General features: G+C 41.2%; 1 protein-coding gene across 3 annotated transcripts in view; it reads left to right on the forward strand.

The window, feature by feature from the left end:
* Positions 1–20,765, forward strand: part of HECW2 (HECT, C2 and WW domain containing E3 ubiquitin protein ligase 2) — a 352,056-nt gene that overhangs the window by 210,688 nt on the left and 120,603 nt on the right. For all 3 annotated transcript variants that reach the window (XM_032860185.1, XM_032860184.1, XM_032860186.1), the window contains 4 exons: positions 449–556; positions 9,813–9,907; positions 14,907–14,982; positions 19,129–19,298. In XM_032860185.1, coding sequence (XP_032716076.1) covers positions 449–556; positions 9,813–9,907; positions 14,907–14,982; positions 19,129–19,298 — 449 coding nt within the window. The remainder of the gene's footprint in view (positions 1–448; positions 557–9,812; positions 9,908–14,906; positions 14,983–19,128; positions 19,299–20,765) is intronic.

Raw genomic sequence — 20,765 nt, forward strand, 5'->3', positions numbered from 1 at the left:
CATTGTCACAGCTTAAGGTCCCCCCCCTTTTTTAAATTGCGTTTGGAGTTCTATTAGGGTCTCCCAGCTTTGCTCTTCCTTTCTTTTTTTCTAGGATTTTGTAGATGGGAGTGCACCCAACTCCTTTCTTATCTGTCAGCTCACCGCTGACCCTGCAGTGGTCATACCCTTTGTTCTTTCCAGTTTCGTCTTTTGGGGACGTTCATTGACCCGGCCAAGCCCAGAAATGTCAGCCTCCTTCCACCCGCTCCCCGGTTCTCCCGTATCAATGCAAGTGCAGAAATGCAGGGCGGCAGTCGGCTGGGAGCTGGTTCCTCATCATAGTGCCTGTTAATACTTCCCCCTTTATCTCTTCTTTCCTTTATTTTAGAACTTGCATTAGTCTTGGAGCTAAGGAAGGACACATAGGTTGTAATTAAGCTGAAAAGTGTTTGTTTGGTTTTTCCAGATGAGAATTCTCCAGCCAACTTCTGGGATTCTAAAAACAGGGGTGTGACTGGAACCCAAAAAGGGCAAATTGTGTGGAGAATTGAGCCCGGGCCCTATTTCATGGAACGTAAGTACTAAACGAGAAATAGAAGTTTGTTACGGAACATTCCATAAATACATGGAAACCTAGGGGGTCTTTTCTGAATTTATTATGAAAGTTTTTGGCTCCAATTTACATATTTATGCCATGTGTCTTCAAACTGGGAAATATATTGTTTTAGAAAATGCTCGTTAGAGGATGTTCACATATTTTTAAAAAGCGTGTGTAAATATGTGTGTGTGTATACACGTGCACATTACATGTACCTTGTGAATGCGTAGTATATAAAGCATGTATTTATTCTATTATTTATTTTAATACTTCACATATTTTATATACCCTGTATCTACATTTGTAATTAATATTTATTGTATTAATTTCAAAAAAGCAAAAAGAATAATTCAAGATTTCAGTTAATTTAAGAATCTTATTGGCCTATAGAATACTTGGCTCTCATTTCCCCCAGCAGCAGTAACTACTGTGTTTGGGTCCTGGTCTTCACAAGGAGGTGGGAGAGTCGAGGTCATTTTTAAAAACCAGAAATTGGCTGCAGATAACTCAGCCATAACCCAGTTGACTTGATGATGTATTTTTTGATAAAGATAAATGCTTCCACATAATACATGGTTCACAGAAATATCTTCTTCCCTCTTATTTAGGGTGAAGGGGAGTACTTATATTTGCCACTAATACTATTGAGAATGTAGTACATATGTTTTTGTGGAACAGATAGAAGTGTGAATGAATATGTGATTTACTGGATAGTCGAAAGGAACTTAAACATTTGGAGAATTCTTCGTTAATGTAGAAAAATGGGCTATAAAATTCTCCTGAGTTGTTTAGTTTGGGTAAGAATTAAGAGATTTAATATAGGAGAGTGTGTATGTAGATGTTAGTACTGAAGGATGGTACATATTAAACCTTAAAATACAAATTAAGATTTGATTAAATGAGAACCTGAAATAAGTGTATTTTTATTGAAGTATATAAATTTCTGGAATATAAAAAGTTATTTTCAAAGACGAACATCTGTCACTTTGAATTGCCATTAAAGACATCAGATAATTTCTTCCACACCCTTAGTGGTAGGTCAGCATTTCCTAACTTTCTCTAATCAAGCTTCTCTCCCCAAAGGACTGTCTTTTTTTTTTCGTAGTTCAGTAGCTGGCTAGAGTCTCTCTTGAAACCTTAAGGAGACTGCAGTTTTTAAGGGAGAATGCTCATGATGTATCATCAAGCGAGGGGGCAAAAAAGCAGGTAGATAAGACACAAGTCTAACTAATATCATGATCCATAGGAAAAAGTCTGGAAGGAGATTTGCCAAAATGTGAACATGGGTTGTTTCCTAGGAGGTCAGATTATGGGTCATTTGTTTTTCTGGCTCATTTCTACTTTTCTTTACTTTCCAACATTTGGCCCAGTGCTGGCATTGCCATTCACTAATGAGAAAAATAAGTGATAAAAGAATGTGGGAGAACATGGAATGGGTTATTTTCTTTTTTTTTTTATCATTTTTTAAAAATTTATTTTCAGCATAACAGTATTCATTGTTTTTGTACCACACCCAGTGCTCCATGCAGTCCGTGCCCTCTCTAATACCCACCACATGGTTCCCCCAACCTCCCACCACCCCACCTCTTCAAACCCCTCAGATTGTTTTTCAGAGTTCATAGTCTCTCATGGTTCACCTCCCCTTCCAATTTCCCTCAACTCCCTTCTCCTAACTCCCCATGTCCTCCATGCTATTTGTTATGCTCCACAAATAAGTGAAACCATATGATAATTGACTCTCTCTGCTTGACTTATTTCACTCAGCATAATCTCTTCCAGTCCCATCCATGTTGACACAAAAGTTGGGCATTCATCCTTTCTGATGGAGGCATAATACTCCATAGTGTATATGGACCACATCTTCGTTATCCATTCGTCCGTTGAAGGGCATCTTGGTTCTTTCCACAGTTTGGCGACCGTGGCCATTGCTGCTATAAACATTGGGGTACAGATGGCCCTTCTTTTCACTCCATCCGTATCTTTGGGGTAAATACCCAGTAGTGCAATTGCAGGGTCATAGGGAAGTTCTATTTTTAATTTCTTGAGGAATCTCCACACTGTTCTCCAAAGAAGAGAATGGTCGAGTTTCATTCTTCTACATATAGCTGGGTAGCTATATGTAGAAGAATGAAACTCGACCATTCTCTTACACCATACACAAAGATAAACTCGAAATGGATAAAAGACCTCAACATGAGACAGGAATCCATCAGAATCCTAGAGGAGAACATAGGCAGTAATCTCTTCGATATCAGCCACAGCAACTTCTTTCAAGATATGTCTCCAAAGGCAAAGGAAACAAAAGCCAAAATAAACTTTTAGGACTTCATCAAAATCAAAAGCTTCTGCACAGCAAAGGAAACAGTCAAGAAAACAAAGAGGCAACCCACGGAATGGGAGAAGATATTTGCAAATGACAGTACAGACAAAAGATTGATATCCAGGATCTATACAGAACTCCTCAAACTCAACACACACAAAACAGATAATCATATCAAAAAATGGGCAGAAGATATGAACAGACACTTCTCCAATGAAGACATACAAATGGCTATCAGACACATGAAAAAATGTTCATCATCACTAGCCATCAGGGAGATTCAAATGAAAACCACATTGAGATATCACCTTACACCAGTTAGAATGGCCAAAATTAGCAAGACAGGAAACAACATGTGTTGGAGGGGATGTGGAGAAAGGGGAACCCTCTTACACTGTTGGTGGGAATGGGTTATTTTCATTCAAGGCGATTCCTCCTTTGAAAGGATCCCAGGGTTTAAGAGACTGATGTAGCTGAGAAATTTTGCCAACTGAACTTCAGGGGAAAAGGTAAAGCAGCCTTCTTGTTCTCTCCAAAACGCCAGTCTGCTAGGAAGGATCACCTGTGGATGGACTGTGCCAGTTCATGCTGTGGGGCTCAGGCCAACAACCTGGGAAGAAGTCAGTATCACATATGGCTCTGTTGGAACACGATGTACGAGAAACCTTATTTGCAGAGGATCCCGCTTGCCGTGGTTGGTTTTATTTCTCCTCCCAAAAGCTTTAGAGATTTGTAATGTCCTGGCTGATCAGGGTATGCTAATATCTCTGTCTGGATGAATGTTTTTCTTTATAGCTTGCTCTAGTATTTAATAGAAATAACTTTGACATTGAAGTTAGGAATTGGGAATGAAGAGTAGGGTTTTGTTGTTGTTGTTATTTTCTCCTCTCAATTCCACCTTAATTCTGCCCCACAAAATTGGAGATACTGTGTATCATGAATGTGAAACTGGAAATATGCGGTAATTTTTTATTTTTTTTTTAAGGACTGAGAAAAGTCATGTTCATTGAAATCCAAGACAGTGAGTGAGAATAACGGGAAGATTTGGCTTCAGAGTAAAGTTTATCTTCATTACTCAAAATGAGGGCCCTCCAACACACATCCCTATCCTTTCAATGTAAAAAGCTCAGGTGTATTCTTCATAGTATAGTCTGTGTCTTTTACACATCACTTTTTTACCCCATATCTGGCTACAGCAGACCTAAGGGGACTTCCCAGCATAATGAAGTTTTGCTTAAACCTTGGGAGCTGATGGCATGGAACTTATAAAGAATTGGGGGGTGCAGTTAGAGAGCTTCTATATTTTCAGTCTCTGATCTTGAAAATTTAGAACATTTAAAAACTTTTGCTCTCATCTTCAGAAAGAAAATTTATCTTTAGCTCATCAGAAGTTCAGGCAAAATAAAATTCTGTGAACATTGACCTAAGTTCATGGGCAAACCTTGATTTGAGCGCTGTCTAAGCTATTTCTGAATGTAAAGATGGCTTTAGTTTGTCTAGATAAAGTCCCAGAGGAGGCAGGCAGCCCAGGCTTCTATTATTACAGGGCCTACTTAAATGAATTTGAAGGACAAAGACGGGTTTAATTTGGGGCAGATGACCTTCCCAGGCACTGGACGGGAGGATCAGCTTCCTCTGCACCTACTTGTCATAAGACTGTCAGAGTCCTCAGATGAGCGTAGTTTGCTGAAACCGAATGGGTCATCTTTGCAGGATGCATCTTGAGTTTGGAAATCTAAGAGGTTTCTAAGTTGTCTCGTCATGCTCGGCTGTCCCTGTTAGTCGATAGTCTTACACAGACTATGGTCATTCATTTATTCATTCATCCAGACCTGCTTTTGTCGTTCCTTCATTCCTTCATTCATCTGTCCGTCTGTCTCTCCCCAGACATCACAAGGTATTAAGTGCCAACCTTGTGTCACATGGCTCTTCTAGGAGCTCACCAAATCCCGGATCGATGAATGAATTTGGAAATAGTAAACCTCACTGCTTTGTGCTAAACTGCTTTGTGATCATTGAGGATAATACCAGGAAATTGATAATATATGATCCAGTGTTTTCACGTATCTTACCTGTCTCAGTCCTGGGAAGTAGGCTTGAGGAGGAAACTGACCATCAGAGATGTAAGTGGCTTGTGTCCATAAGAGCCTCAGCTCTGATTGGCACTCTGATTAATTAGTATACTTTCCAGGATGCAGTGCCTTGCTAAAACAGAACCTTTATGGATGGCTTTAGGTGGGGGGGGGGGCAGGTGGCCTGGGCCTCTTATTTGTACCGTCAGAGTCTTTGCTTTAAACATATCCATTCCCAAGCCCCTCCCCACCAACATCAGAATGACCTTTGGTCCCTTGGATGGAGATTTGGAGCTTTTTATTTTCCACTCTCATACCTTAGGTTTGGGATTCTGTTCATCCTCTAATCCTATTAGGTTTCTGCTACATCCACACTGATATTGTCTGTCTTTGATTTTCGTGATTGTGTATCTGAGCTTTAGCAGAGGAGGGCTTGGCTGCTCAGGCCCCGTTGGCCCTTGTTAAAAGAAGACAACTTGCAATAACATATAAATGGTAAGTTCACCTGTCACTAGAAACATGGGCAGATTTCCTCAAAACCATGAGCACTAGAATGTGTTTACTTTTTCCAGTTTGTGGACTCTGAATAAAAGATCCTATGAATAGGAATCATGATATGAAGACTATAATAAAAGCACTTAGGGCAATAGTTAAAATCATATTTTAGAATAAATTGCAGTTAGCTTGATTTTTTTAAAGATTATTCTTTTTTTAAGATCTTATTTATTTATTTATTTATTTGAGAGTGAGAGAGCACAAATGGGGTGAGCAGTAGAGGGAGAGGGAGAAGCAGGCTTCCCACTGAGCAGGGAGCCTGATGTGGGGCTCCATCCCAGGACCCTGGGGTCATGAGCTGAAGGCAGATGCTTAACCGACTGAACCACCCAGGTACCCCTCAGGATTCTTCTTTTTAAATAAAAATTCTTGAGGAAAGGACATTTCCATTTCATCCATCTTATGGTTCAAAATATTAGACTTCTAGAAACTTGTGAAATAGGGACAAACTATTAGTGACTGCCTAAGTGAATCTTGTAGATATTTAAGGTGATGTGTGAATTCCTAGTCTTTGAAACAAAACCATTCCTTACAGGGCGTGGCCTGTGGAAACTTTTCAGAGAGGGCTTGAAATGGAGTTTTATACTGATGCCCAGAGTTAATGTAGCTGAGTTGAGATTGCTTTTAAAAAATTATTTTTGAATAGGTAGTGTACGAAAAGAGTATAGGTAGTGTTTAAAAGAAACAAAAGGTGAAAGTGAGTATCTCCTCAACTTCATGCTCTGGTCCTCAGTGTCCCTCCCTGAAGACAACCATTTTACCAGTCTCACTTGATCTATCTGGGGATGTCTTACTCAGATACAAACCCAGAAACAAGATGATTGCCTTTAAAATGCAATGTCATTATCACACAGTTCTAGAAACCCCTTTACTTAGGAGCATGGTTCTATTCCTAAACACTATTCAACATTCCTTCCACCTCCGTGACCTCCCCTCATTACCTCAAACCTGAGGTAATGTGTCAGGATCCTCCTCCCGTCTGTGAGGGGATGGAGCTGACGTGCTGGTGCTCTGGGAGATGTCTTCGTTTGTGTTTGTGGAAATTAGTAAGTTAAACATTGAAAAATAAAGGGGCTTTTATGTCTTGTTAGCATTTAAATAGGGGCTGCCAAATCTCTATAAGAACTCTATAAATGAAAGTATCCTGAAGATTCCCGAAAGGCACGAAAATATACTTCCATAATTCATACCTGGCTTCAGGAGGGACCTGAGAGGAAGATGCCATTTGGGTGGTCCTTCCTTCCTTCCAAGACTAGAGTAGGTCCAACCAATGATAGTCCTCATGGGTTAATGTGGGAGGCCTCACCCTTCTCCTGGCCTGCTGCCCTCTGAGGCAACATGCTTTTAATAAGTGGATTTTGGGAAGAGAAAATACTCTTGCTTTTTCTAGTCTGAGGGAGTATGTGCATGCACACACACTCACACACAGGCACACGTATACCTATTTCCATAATCTGAGGCCAATACGAGGAGACTTCGGCTGCCGGATCGGGTTGGGGAGTGCCCGTTCTTGGGGGGATGGGGTCATTCGTCGCCCCTCAGTCCTGCATCTGCCCGGCCCGTGCCTGGGGCTGGCCGGCCCCACGGGCGGGGGGCTCCTCCCTTCTCTGGTGCCCCATCATCATTCACCTGCTCACTTTTCCCTGTGCTGGATCCCTTTCTCGGAAGTAGCTTTTTGTTTTCCTCTGCAGTTTAGTGGTTACAATTTTTAGCTTAAGTAGAAGCATGAATCCCAGCTCCCCTTTTCTACCCATCTTGAGTCATCTTCTAGGTTACCTCTTTGGACAACTAAAATGTTCAAGCACATCGATCAGAATGCGGCTCTCTCTTTCCCCTCTCTCACTCCAAGGGACACTGGTTAGTCACACCATTTTGTAAAATCTCGAGTGACCTCCTAAAGCACTAACTAATATTTGCCGAGGAGCGTCCCCTCAGCACGGAGCGCTGCTGTATTTTTGAGGGGCGGGACTGGTGTTCTGCTTGCGGAGCCAGAGCCGGGGCCTTTCAATCCAGACACAAATAACTAGAGACTTTTGTTATAGCAAAGAATAAATGGTACCCAGAATGGGTTCACTAGCAAAGCTGTGAATAAGACTTTTTTTTTTTTGGTCCCATAGTCTGTTACATAGCTGCCTCTTAACACCTTACAGAAGAGGAGAGAGCATCCTAATGAGAGGGAGTTAGGGGACGATGTCTTATAAAATGCACTTCCCTTTATGGGAAAATGAGCTGCTCGCTCACTTACCATTGACGTGATCTATGCGGCGCTGCTGCGGGCAGATTCGCGGACGGCTGGTGGCCAGCGTTCCGAGTGTGACGCTAACGAGCTCCGCCCGCAGAGTTCAGTCCCCGGCTCGTCACTGAGCTGGTTCTGCGGTGGCGTGTGCTTGGCGCTTGGCTTTGTTCTTATGGCAGACACGCTGTTGGTCCTGGAAGAAAGCAAGTGGGGGAGGAAGAGGAAGGTCCGCTGTGATCTATGCAGCCGTTACCATTTCAGTAATAACTGAAAGCTTGTGTTCCCGTTTGGGAAGGTCCTTTACAGAGGTGTTCCCAGGCCAGTGAGGTCATAGTAAAGCTGGACCTGCGTCGTCGTCTCGCTGTTCCTCCAACCTGGCACGCTCCTTCCCCTCTCCCTTTCGCCCCTCCTCACTCGCTCGGCTCCATTTATCTCCTCTGTAAGTTTGAGTCCAGACCAGTTTGTTCCATGAGGTCTTTCTGACTCCACTGCATCCTCACTCATCCTCTCCGTGGTCTCTACACTCTGCCGCCTCTCGGCCCTTTGTTTTTAGTTCTTGTCTCTTATATTGTGTCCTGCCCGTAATCATCATCCCAACAGCTACACTATGAAACACCTGCTAGACCAGAGCCCCTCTCTGATTCCCTGGGCATGCGTTGTGATGGGTACCTGGGAAAGATCTCCTGCTTGATGATGCCAAGTACCTTGTGAGCCACCGCACTGCGAGCATCATACATGATGGAAACACTCACTACTCTGCCCCATGACAGAGTGAATTTTTTGAGCTTTAGTATTTTGTCATTGATAGGAAAATATAATATGATATTGTATTCTTGTATATAGTATTTTAAATCCTGTATAAATTTCTAAAAGAGGGTTTTTCTTTAATCATTCAATCTTTCTCTTAAAATAGTCAAACCAAATACTCTGCAGGAGGCCATTCAGCACAGGGAGGAGAGTCAGTGGACTCTGAGCTCCCTTGGGGAAGTACATCTAGTTGGTCCCACTTTAGTAACCCAGGCAGCTCAGCTGAGAGGGGAGCTCCACTCCTGCGGGCCGGGACTCTTCCCTGTGTCCTGCCGTCAGCAGCGTTGCCGGTGTTACTCTACACCTTGGGAAGAGGGCACCTTGCAGTGACACTGCCGAGACTTAGATGCTCTGTACACACAGAAATTCTGGTGGCTGTGGGTTCTATCTTTGATGCATTTTGGCTTCATGGTCTTTGAAATTGTCATTACTTTCTTAAACCAATAATTGGCATTTGCATTGCTGTTCTAGCAAGCTCAGACTATATATACATGCACACACGTGCATACACACAGGCACATGCACCGCTGTGGGGAGAGAGACGTATTCCACATATATATCTATATCTATCATCTGTCTGTCTATCTATTCCAATCCATCTATCTGTATGGCAGTGGTTCCTGAATTTGATCCCCGCCCAGTGGCTGCATTGAAGCCACTTGGAAAATTAAAATACAGATCCCCTCACACTTCAGAGTCTACGCCTTCTTCACTGTTAGACTGCTTTTTTTGCTATTTCCATTGAAGGGGGCAGTCTGTCTCTATTGAAGAGGTTGGGAGCGAAGGCTTTGGAATGGGACAGATTGGATTTGAGTCCTGACTCTGACGTTTCCCGTTTGCTTGACCTTTGGAAGCCTCAGCACTTCTTCTGTAAAACGGGGACAGGCATCCCCACCTCCCAAGGTTGAAGTGAGGATTAAGTAACAACGTGAGCAGAGACAAGCGTGGGGTCTGGGGCGCAGTGGACTACCTGGGTCAGAGGTGGCTAGTTCAATTCTCAGTGCTATGCTATACCTATTTTGTGTGTTGTTTTTGTGTGTTATTTTTCGTCTGTTTGGGATGTTTTTCGAAAATGCCAGACAGGAGTTGGTATCCTTTGTCTCTCTGATTGGAAAAGGAGGGATCACTGCAAGAGTCGCGAGCAGCATTTTCTGAGAGGTGATGTGGTGGATTTCTTCAGTCAATTCCTGAACGACTTGTCTCAATGTTTAAATTATTATTTTTTTTCTAATTGATTTGCAGCGGAGATAAAAATCTGTTTTAAATACTACCACGGCATTAGTGGAGCCCTTCGTGCCACGACCCCCTGCATTACCGTGAAGAACCCGGCTGTGATGGTGAGTGCCCCTCATTGTCAGCTTCCTCAGGAGGTCCCCGGGGCCCGCTTTCTATTTTTGCCGGCGCAGCCCAGGCAGAGTTATGGGGAACAATGAAAAAGGAAATGCATAGCAGCGTGGGCACCCGCTTAAGGAGAGGGAAGAATGTACAGGCTGGCTTACCTCGATCCATAACACAAATCAGTGGAAAGGTCTGATTTGATTTGTGACAACTCTGTAAATAGTCAGCTCCTCAGAGAAGCCATTCAGGAAGCAAACAAGTGAGTAGCTCATCACACTTAGTCTAAATTTCATCTAGGTGACTGGTTGGGAGGAGATGGTGGCATTGCATCTTAAGTGAGTTTAACATACGTGAGCTCAGCGAGTAAAAGGGAGAAATAACAGTTTAAATCATGTGTGATTCTACTTGCCAGTCAACTTAACAAGCTTTCACGCCAAAGAGTATAAGACGGGGATCGTGCGTGTGCTGTTCCCTCAGGAGGTCTGAGCACCAGATCCCTTCATGCTGAGTTGGGCTGTAGTGCCTGAAGATACCAGACATTTGTGGTATGACATGGCCACTCAGTGGAAGTCCGTCTCTTCACCAGGTCTTCAAGTGAAGAGATACCAAATTTAGTTTTGGGGGAGCTGGTTGTGTTGGCCTTTTGAAGGAGAGAATGTCCATTTCCAACATGGTACTTTCCAAAGGATTGCTTTTTACAGTTTTGTCATTTTTTCACTCCATTGACTAACTTTGGAATCTAACAGCTTTGTAAGGTGTACTTCATTGCACAGGGATGGTTGGGTTCAGGTGGTTTGGGGAGATTCTCTGAGTCTAAGATATTTTAAAGCATTGTAGCTTCCATGAGCCATTAATAAAAATCAGGCCATGAAAGTATAAGAGAAAAACATTGACTCCCACAATATAGAATCTTCATAATGAAGTGTGTGCGTGTGTGCGTGCATGTGTGTATTGTGTGTATGTATGTGTTTATAGACCCATGCATTTTTGGAAATAGACAAGTGGCCATGTTGACTCCCTGAAATTCAGAAAGTCATCTCTGCAGGTGGCGTTTTGAAATTGTCCATACCCACGATGCGGTATCATGAAGTCTTTCCTTTTCAGTTATTCATTCAAACTGATATTCACTGGGTACCTGCTAAGTACCAGACATTGCACTCACCCCCAGGGTTGGAAGGATAAGCCAAAACCCAGTCCTTTCTCTCACATCTGGTGGGGACAAGAGACAGCAGTTAAATTAAATTACGTTTCTTTGAGTGATAATCACTATGAGGAGGAGTAAAATGGGACTATGACAGCATATACTGGTAGGATTTCTCTTGATCAAGGCCTTCGAGGGCTTCCTTGAAGAAGGTGTGTTTGCAGGACAATCTGAAGGATGGACAGGAGTTACTTACGTGGAGAGGGGGAGGGAAGAGCATTAAAGAGAGTAGGAATCGTATGTGTAAAATCTCCAGCATTTAAATATTCTTCTCACATTTGAATTACATTTGAGTTCCCACGTAATAAACATCGTTTAGAATTTAAAAGACTAATCCACATTTACTAAACAAGATTTTGAAGGTCGCAAGGAGAATAACAATTATCGATTACAAAATCTGCCATGTTACATACTAAGCACTGGTATGTGCTTTAATTAATCTTCTAAAAAACTATAAAACTGGAAAAGTGAGGGTTTTTTTTAATAATAAAACCTTTGAAAAATTAACTTTGTATAAAATTAGATAGTAGCTTCCAAACATGGTTTTCTGGATTCAGATTTTCTTAGACTTGAGCAAATTCAGTGATCAGGTATCATCAAAGACAGCAGGACTTACAGGTTGGTGAACATTGATCTCGTTCCATTGATTTTGCATTGAGATTATTCTCTCAAAGCCTGTGGATAGTTTGGAATAATTAATTTGCTTCAGACGGGTTTTATAGAACCTTAGAAGCTTCCCAGATACAGCTCCGGCTGTCAGAACCGAATATTTTGGTTCGAAGGATGACTAATGAAATCGGTGGTCAATAGATTTCTGACCGAGCTGAGACAATTGGGTCTGTATCCAGAACCGGAAGGCTGTGCCCCATGGACACCTCGTGATGCTGTGTTTCTATTCTGGCATGGTGACCACCGCGTTATATGACTTGCGTCTAGTTAGTGTGACTGGTTGACAGCGTTGACATTGACGAAGCCCTTTGGTGTAATTATTCCGTGACCATATGCAAAGAACAGTGCTGGGAGAAGTAACTGAGCAGCTCTGTAGGGGAGGAAGCAAGCTGCCGTCCTCATGGCATGGCCTCCTCTCTCGTATATCCTCCTGCAGTGAATCAGGGATTGAAAAGAGTTGTGTCTCTTCTGTCATTTGCACTTTGACGTCATTGTCATTCATCAGAGTACACAGTGATACGGGTCTCAGGCTCTTAGCACAGGAAATCCTCTGGCTTCAGGGACAGATAAAGGCTGGCATCCCTCACTACCACGTATTGTTCCAACACTTGATTGTCGATGTTGCTTCTGGGTTTTCCTGGAAGGAATCTATGGAGTGAGTTTATTTAGAAACTGCTCTCTAAACATCGACTGCTTTTATCCCTGATGTCCCTATATCTAGCGACAGTGTTTGGCCTTTCCTGGCTTTATTGTCATGAATGATAACATTGAATTTGTTGAGTATTATTTGAGATGAGCATTTGCCACAGTTGTAGTAAAGGACACAATCTGCAAATTCTGGGAGAATTGTTACACGTTAGCCTTTTGTCAGACAGTGGCCTATTTTTAAAATGAGCATTCAAAGGCATTTTCTTGTGTTTCTGTAATAGCTTATAACATTTTGAATAGGCTTAAGGGAAGACAAACCATGAACCTTTTCCATCTCATTTAACTCACTTAGCATCAGTATGGCTTAGCAGGAAGAGACTTCGTGTTGTGGAGGGCACAGATCTCACTGGGCAGTGTAGTCCGTTTGAGGGGAAGCTACGGTTTCCCAGGGGTCTGACTGGACCCAGGACTTGGAGAGGCAGGTTGCCGAGTGCTGTCGCAGTAATGTCCTGTGCTCCCTCACACTGTTCATTGCTCTGTAGCCCGGGCGGGTGTGGGGTGAAACCTCGGGGAGACCGTTATGGCAAGTTTGCTGCTGTCTCTGTTCCGGTAAGCTGGGGATAATGAGTCAGAGGGGAACGCCACAATATAATAAGCCGTGCATGCTGGTGGAGAGCCAACCCAGAATTATCAAGTAGTTGCTTTTATGGATGAGATGAAATGAGGAAGCCGGGATGGCACCCTAGCATATTGCTGATGACATTTGAAACATTAGGAATCAGGCAGGTGCCATACAAAATAGTACTGAAGAAGGGACAGGAAGTAGAGAAGGAAGTAGAAATTTATATTTCACAATTTGAATGGAATTTTTTTTTAATTGTTCAACTTTGCTTAGATTCGTAAAGTTTTATCTCTTAGCGGTATATGATTTGTTAAAATTAAGTATAATTAACAGACAGTGTTATTATTAGTTTCAGGTGTACAATATAATGATCAACAATTCTGTGCATTACTCAGTGCTCATGGTGATAAGTGTGCTCTTGAATCTCCATCACCCATTCCTCCCATCCCCCTACCCACCTCTCCCCTGGTAACTACCAATTTGTTCTCTGTATTTAAGAGTCTGGTTTTTTTGTTTATCTTTTTTGTTGTTGTTGTTTGTTCATTTGTTTTGTTTCTTAAATTCCATAGATGAGTAAAATCATACAGTATTTGTTTTTCTCTGAGTAGCTTATTTCATTTAGCATTCTACTCTCTAGCTCCATGCCTGTTGTCACACATGGCAAGATTTCATTCTTTTTATGGCTGAGTAATGTTCCACGGTGCATATGTACAGCATCTTCTTTATCCATCTATCTGTGGACATAGGCTGCTTCCATATCATGGCTATTGTAAATAATGCTGCAGTAAACATCGGGGTGCAGATATCTTTTCAAATTAGTGTTTTCAACTTCTCTGGGTAAGTACTCAGTACTGTAATTACTGGATCATATGATAATTCTGTTTTTAATTTTTTGAGAACCCCACATGCTGTTTTCCACTGGCTGCACCAGCTTGCATTTGGTGGTATGTGATTTTTAAAGGAGTAAGAGAGTGCTGCAAAGATTAGATTCAATGGTTTAATCTGAAATTTAGAAGAAAAATATAGTTTCTATTTCCTGACTATTCGAGATATATTCTGCCTTCACTTCTGTATCTTAAGGTATTGTGGGCATCTTTTTTAGAGAAATGGTAAACTCTGTTTTTCTAGTATACTAACTATAAATTGAGCACTAATTGCACATCAGTTGAGAGGAAGCCTGGATCTGCTTTGTGTTCCATAAATGACTGATTTCAAGTGAGATATAATTTACTTGAAAGCCTTTAGGAAAACTTTTTACAATGCAATAACCAGTACAACAGCATTGCAAACTCTTGTCATTGCTAAGTTATCATACCACGTGCCCTGTACCTGCAGCACAAGGAAATAGGAGTTTGCAAGGGCGATGGGACATTCACGTGGTCACCCAGAAATATTTGGCAAGAGGGGATAATTCTGCGTGTTTGTGGATGACCTTGCTATAAGTCACCTGTGTAGTTTATTCTAAGTTTTCCTAATCTAAAGGAATTTAGTGTTTAGTTTTTAACTTGAAGGATTATTTTAATATGCTAATAGCAATATAAGTGTACTCATTATATCTCAACTATATTCTTATCAAAGAAATAAAAGGACATGAAGTAGGTTGATGCATGTCCCAGGGAATTTAGAAGTTTGTGTTGCTTTCCTTTGTTGTAAAGACTAAATTGAGGTATGATGCTCTCATCTCTGAGAATATGCATTTGTGTCTCGATTCCAAGATTTATAGCATATAAAAAGGCATATGCTACAATGCATCTTTAACACAAAAAATCATCATATTTGCAAATGCACGTGGCTTCTTAAGAAAGTTGAGTACCATACTACACCTGTGAAACTTCTAATATGTGCTTTTCCTCTGCAGATGGGGGCAGAAGGCATGGAAGGAGGAGCTTCTGGAAATCAGCATTCTCGGAAGCTAGTTAGCTTTACCTTATCAGGTAAGGACGTCTTTAAACATGATTTCTGGTTTGGACGTGTGTAGTTTCAAAGGCGCGAGTGGCCATTTTGGTCTATAGATTCTCATATATGATATATGAACTAGTTATTTATATTATTTATATTATATTATTTATATTGTTTATATATTTTGGTAATATGCTGGGAATTCAAATATATTTCTTACCATTAGATTATTAATATAGGCTCAGAGATGATTTCTTCCACCAGGTTTTCTAGAGATAAAAAGACTATATAACTGTGTATCGTTACTTTAAAAGAACACTGTAGTGTAATATGTGCCTACCCCATAGTAGAACTTTGATTATTGAAAACAAGGTGTGGTTAGCTCATCTAGAGAAAGGAGAAGGTTGGAGACTAAGAAAAATAAGCCAAGGGATGCTCCTATTTCTGTGGAGAAATACACATAAAAGTTGGAAAGCTGATAAGACAATTTTTTTGTTTATTTTCGGGTTAGTGAAATACTGTAATTGCTTGTATGTTTATGAAAAAAAAAAAAAAAACACTGCTTTTCAGATTGTAAGTTGGAACTCATTTGTGTTTTGTAAGTTTAACTTATTTGAACCCAGCAGTTTAAAAAAAAGAATGCAGGAAAAGAAATCAGAGTTTTACACTAAAGGGAAATATTTTTTCATAGAACATCAGTATATACAAACTGAAAACTTGCACACACAAAAAGGACACACATCTATGCATATATATCCTGGATCTCAGAGTAAAATAGGTTTCATATGTAGGTTACGGTCAAAACAATTTGAAAGCTACTGATTTAAAAAAATTATTGGCACTTAAAAGTCAAGAATGTGCTAAGAAAATCAGTATTTGAAATGGACTTTTAAAACAGACAACGGTGCTACGATACACACAAATCACAGACTAACAGATGTCTGTCGCTGTAAGATGTTTTGTTTTCACTGTTCCATGGGAGCAGTGCTTCTGAAATTTAAATTAGATTCACTTTTCTTGGCTGCAAAAAGTGTTGTGAATGAAAATTGACAATTCTCAAGAGTGAGAGAAAGCTGATCTTGAAAACAGACATTTCCATGATGCATAATTACCACGTATGACGAAAGTGTGCACATTAGTTCATTGCTGGACTTGGCCTTCGGAGTGTCCATTTCTGTTCTGGCATGTTCCTTCTCCCCCATGGGAGGTTGCTTACTATGAAAGCCTTTTTTGCTTTGATTCTCTGGTGAATGTCAGAAGTCATAAACTGGTGGCTTACGGTTCAAATTTGGCATTGGTTTTGTTGGACCCCCTCAGGGTTTAAGACGTATCTAGTTTTTTAGAAGGGCGCTTAGAAGTACCATGGCTGGTGGTATACCTCCCTCACCCCCCGTTATCTGCGTGTCTCCTGAAAACTCTTATTTGACTACGCTTTAGACCTTCACAGTCCTGAGCGGCCACAGGTAGAGAAATCCTTCATTTATAGGTAGGGAACAAGTTACCAACCTCCATGGCTCAGAAAATTTCAAGTTTGACCATCCCATGGTTTTCTTAGTTTAGAAGCACTGCCCTCCACTTTCCAGTGATCAGTATCATCCTAAATATGATATACACATACTGATTTTGACTCGAGCGGATGCTAATTAACTCCCCATACGAGCATGACCATTTAGAAGCTGAAAATCCCAGGACATTTTCCTAAAATGTAAGAAATAAGCTTTGGGGCACCCCCAAATGCTGCTTCTTTAACTATAATTTCCTCCACCTTTCCACCTCAATGCACATGGTGGCTGGCTACTTTGTAACTGTTGTATTTCCTAATGTATTGTCAGGTATTTGCAGATGGTACAGAAATGGCCAAAAATTATAGATGAAATCAATTCTGTAATGGTAATTCTGAAAAAGTAACCCCATTATAGCATGTTGACAGTGAATGGTAATATTTATTAATATTGACTAAGCTCTGTAGAATGGCTACCTGCAGGTGTTCTACTCTTGATTAGGCAAGTGGGCACACAGATAATTGAATTCTACTTCTTCAACAAAAACTGCGCTTAGGTGAATATCTTCATCCTCTTCTCCAAATAAGACTTTAAACTAGGATAGTTAACATGTTATACCTTTGTAACTTTGAGTTCTTTTTTGGTCTGTGAGGTTATGTGGACATTTTTGAGCAATAAAATATGTGAAAGACAAAAGGGAGAAGCACGAGCAGAGATGAGATGGATAAGGGAGCGGAGTAATCAGACTACAAATAATTGATAGTTTCTTGTATTTATTAAGGAAGATTTATTTGTACAGTGTTCCTTATGGCCATATTTGGCGTGAGGGTTATTTAATAGTGACAGCTTTCATCCTGGTGGCTTCATCTCCCGAAGGGATGCTTTTTTGTTCAAAGGAATGCTTTGCATGAATAATTCAGCCCTGTCAGGCTTTGTAGCAGCCATTTCTGTACATGCTACTCCTCACTGACTGCAAAGAAATCCCTTCTTTAGGGGTCAATTTAATAGCTAAAGAATATTATTCTTCTGTCTTTGAGTCTGAGGCGATAATCAAGAAAGGTAAGAAAATAAATATGCAAACTGTATTTTTGTCTTACAGCTATTTTATGCGAACTAAAGCCAGGTGCAAACATGTAGCATTATGAAGTGGATCGTCAGAGGCAGAGGCTGTGTTAGTAATGACTCCACAGCTTGTGCAGTGTCGGGGCCGGGGCTGCAGGGCTAATGAGCTTCAGGGGTTTCCCTGAATGCCCGTGTTGCTCCTTACTCATCCTTCCCGTCTGCCATTGGTTTTCAGATCAAATATCTTACAGTTTTCATGCAGTGAAACATGCATGCATTTCATGCATTAACAGGAGGGATTCTTGGTTGAATTTTTCCACCTTCGCTGACTATTAAAATGGCTTCCTCAGCTGTTGTTGGACAACACGCTAGGCCACAGGTTCTCGTCGGCCATGGGTGAGCCTCCTTCAGGCAGCACTCCCTGAGACTACGGTTCTGTGGGCAACCCCAGGCCAGTTTTGTCTACTAAGAAAGACTGTGTTTCAAGAATGGGCTTGAGGGGCACCTCAGTGGCTCCGTTGGTGGGGCCCCTGACTCCTGATCTCAGCGCAGGTCTTGATCTCAGGGTCGTGTGTTCAGGCCCCATGTTGGGCCCATCGTGGAGAAAACATAAAAAAAAAAAAAGAATGAGCTTGAGTAGGTTGACTCAGGGGACCTCTTATAATTTGGGGTCACCACAAATGACCAATCTGGGTAATCCAAAAGTCTTTGAAGCTTCAGCAACATCTGCAGAATTTCTCTCAGGACCAGGGGTCAGAGAGATGCCTGGACCGATCACAATCGCATCAGGTTACTTAGAAACCGTCTATGACTGCAGGAACTTTGAAGATCACTTAGCTCGTGGGCCAGCCTTACCCAAACGGATATTCTCAGAAAGGTGCTGAGGACCCGGTGGATCTGGTTTATTGCCTGACATGTTTGCATCCCTTGGCCTGACTCCTTTTAAAAGTATCAGTTTCTCCATGTACCAGACTTTAGCCGGACATTTTGGCCACTCAGCTAGTGTGAAATGACAGCTGGTGAATCTAAGACGAGTCTGGGACATTCATCAGGTATGTAGGGTCCTAAACGGTAACCCCATAATTACTTAATACAGCAGGTGGCATTCACATTTTTAAGAAATATTTCTGGCCTCCTTTCCCCTCCAATATTTATTACATTTGTGGAGTATATATGACATTTTAAATGTGGGACAACTGAACGTGTACTCTCGAGTTTTACCCCAAATTAAACATAGGTCTATAATTTCATGTATGTAAGTAGAAGATTTAACTTTTCTTTCATGAAAGAACATATGATCATTCTTTTTGAAAAAATAAACTGTTGCCTAAGAATTTCTCTCAAGACACTGTTTGAAATGCTGGTTGCCAGACCACATGACGATGCATGTTAGAATCAAAATGGTATCTAGGAAAAGTCTGTTCAGGTAGGTAAGGTGATGATAAATGTTTGGCTTCACTTTTGTTGCCTGTCAGGAGACCCCCCTCTGCTGGAATTCATCATAATCCACTTGTCCTCACTTATCTAAGCACTCATAGTGTAAGTAACTTTGTTGCTGCTTTGCTGTTGTTTACCCCCCTCTCTCTTTCTCGCCCTCCCTCCTCTCTTCCTTTTTAGATCTTAGAGCAGTTGGGCTAAAGAAAGGGATGTTCTTCAATCCCGACCCTTATCTTAAGATGTCCATTCAGCCAGGGAAGAAGAGCAGTTTCCCCACCTGTGCCCACCACGGACAGGAGAGAAGGTCTACTATCATCAGTAACACCACTAATCCGATTTGGCACCGAGAGGTAAGATGATCCTCAAGGCTCTTCTACTTGACCGGAAGTTGGCCAAGTCTTTCTTTGTTCTGCGTATCACTGAGCTGTTTATGAGCACAGCAGGATGACTGAGGGGTCTCGGGGTTCTGTTGGAAAGAGGCTCTGAAGGGAAAGAGATAGTCCCTTGTGGCCAAGGCCAGGTGTAGGGCAAAGCACGTGAAGTCCTTACCTCAGGAACATGACTTAAAGGGGGCCAAAAGGCTCAATCATCAAAATTAATATTTTAATGAAATTTTTTTTTACAAAAATCAAAATCAATGCAAAAAAATTCATAATGAACAAATATTAAAATTTTAAATAAGGGCAGGGTCAGTAACCGTGCCTTGCAGCGCCGTGTGAGAGTCTGAGGCAGAAGGAAAAGTCAGTAACACCAATCCTGTTTTTATTTAAAATTTTTATGTTTTTGTACCCGAAACTGATATAACACTATATGTTAACTAACTGGAATTAAAATTAAAAACTTTAAAAGCCCTCCCAATCTTTTATGTTTTGTTCTAGTGTATATTCAGTACAAATTAAGGGGATTTCTCTCCCTGTAGGCTTTGGCAAAGGTTTTTCGGATGTCTAGAATTTGGTTAATTAATAAGGCATTGAAGGACTCGTCATACTGAGTGAAGGCAGACTGTTGATGTGTTGATGACAGACACTGTCAAGTTCCTCACAGATACATTATGTTACCTGTCATCTTCATGCAACGCATCATTTAAATCAAACGAGGGGTTTTCTCATTCGAACTCAGGAAAGTCAAGGAACGAACAGACATTGTTTCTCATCTAATGAACAAAGCGTGAGCTCTCCCGCCATTTCTCAGAGATCCAAGAAATGTTTAACCTACTAGTGTTAGAATGTTTCTGGGTAAACCTTCACTGGGTGTAGGAGTTATACAATGAATCAGGTCATTCCCTAAATGTTTAATGACAACAATATGACCTAAAAGGTTTGTAGAAATATTTCACTGGGGTGGGAGATAATTCAGGGGATCTAAAACCAATTGGAAAAAAATAGGTATGGCTATTTGTGACTTGTCAGCAGAGCAGGATGTTTCTCCTGAGAAGTTAATGTGGTCATTTAAGTGGATGACATATTGCATATATTCTTACACCTGGTTTAAAAAACTACTTACAATCTCCAAATAGTGAATGACTCTTAAAGGCACAGCACTTAATTTAACACATTTAGAAGCCTAGAAGACGTAACGTGCATCTCACTGTGAGCTCCAGAAGGAACATAGTGGATATGTTAATGATCCTAACAATAAGTTTCTTTTGCTAACATTTTATATTTACAAAGTTCTTAACCATGTTATCAGTGTATGCCTAAGAAGGCGGCATAAGGGATGAGATCCTCATCTCTCCATTTTGATAATTAAGGAACTGAAGATTGAAGCGTTTATGTAATAGCTTCTTAGAGACAGAGGTAGTGCTTAAACTCAGCACT

The sequence above is a fragment of the Lontra canadensis genome, unplaced genomic scaffold (genome assembly GCF_010015895.1).
Source record: "Lontra canadensis isolate GAN:19392208 unplaced genomic scaffold, GSC_riverotter_1.0 scaffold18, whole genome shotgun sequence".
Taxonomy (NCBI): Eukaryota; Metazoa; Chordata; class Mammalia; order Carnivora; family Mustelidae; genus Lontra; species Lontra canadensis.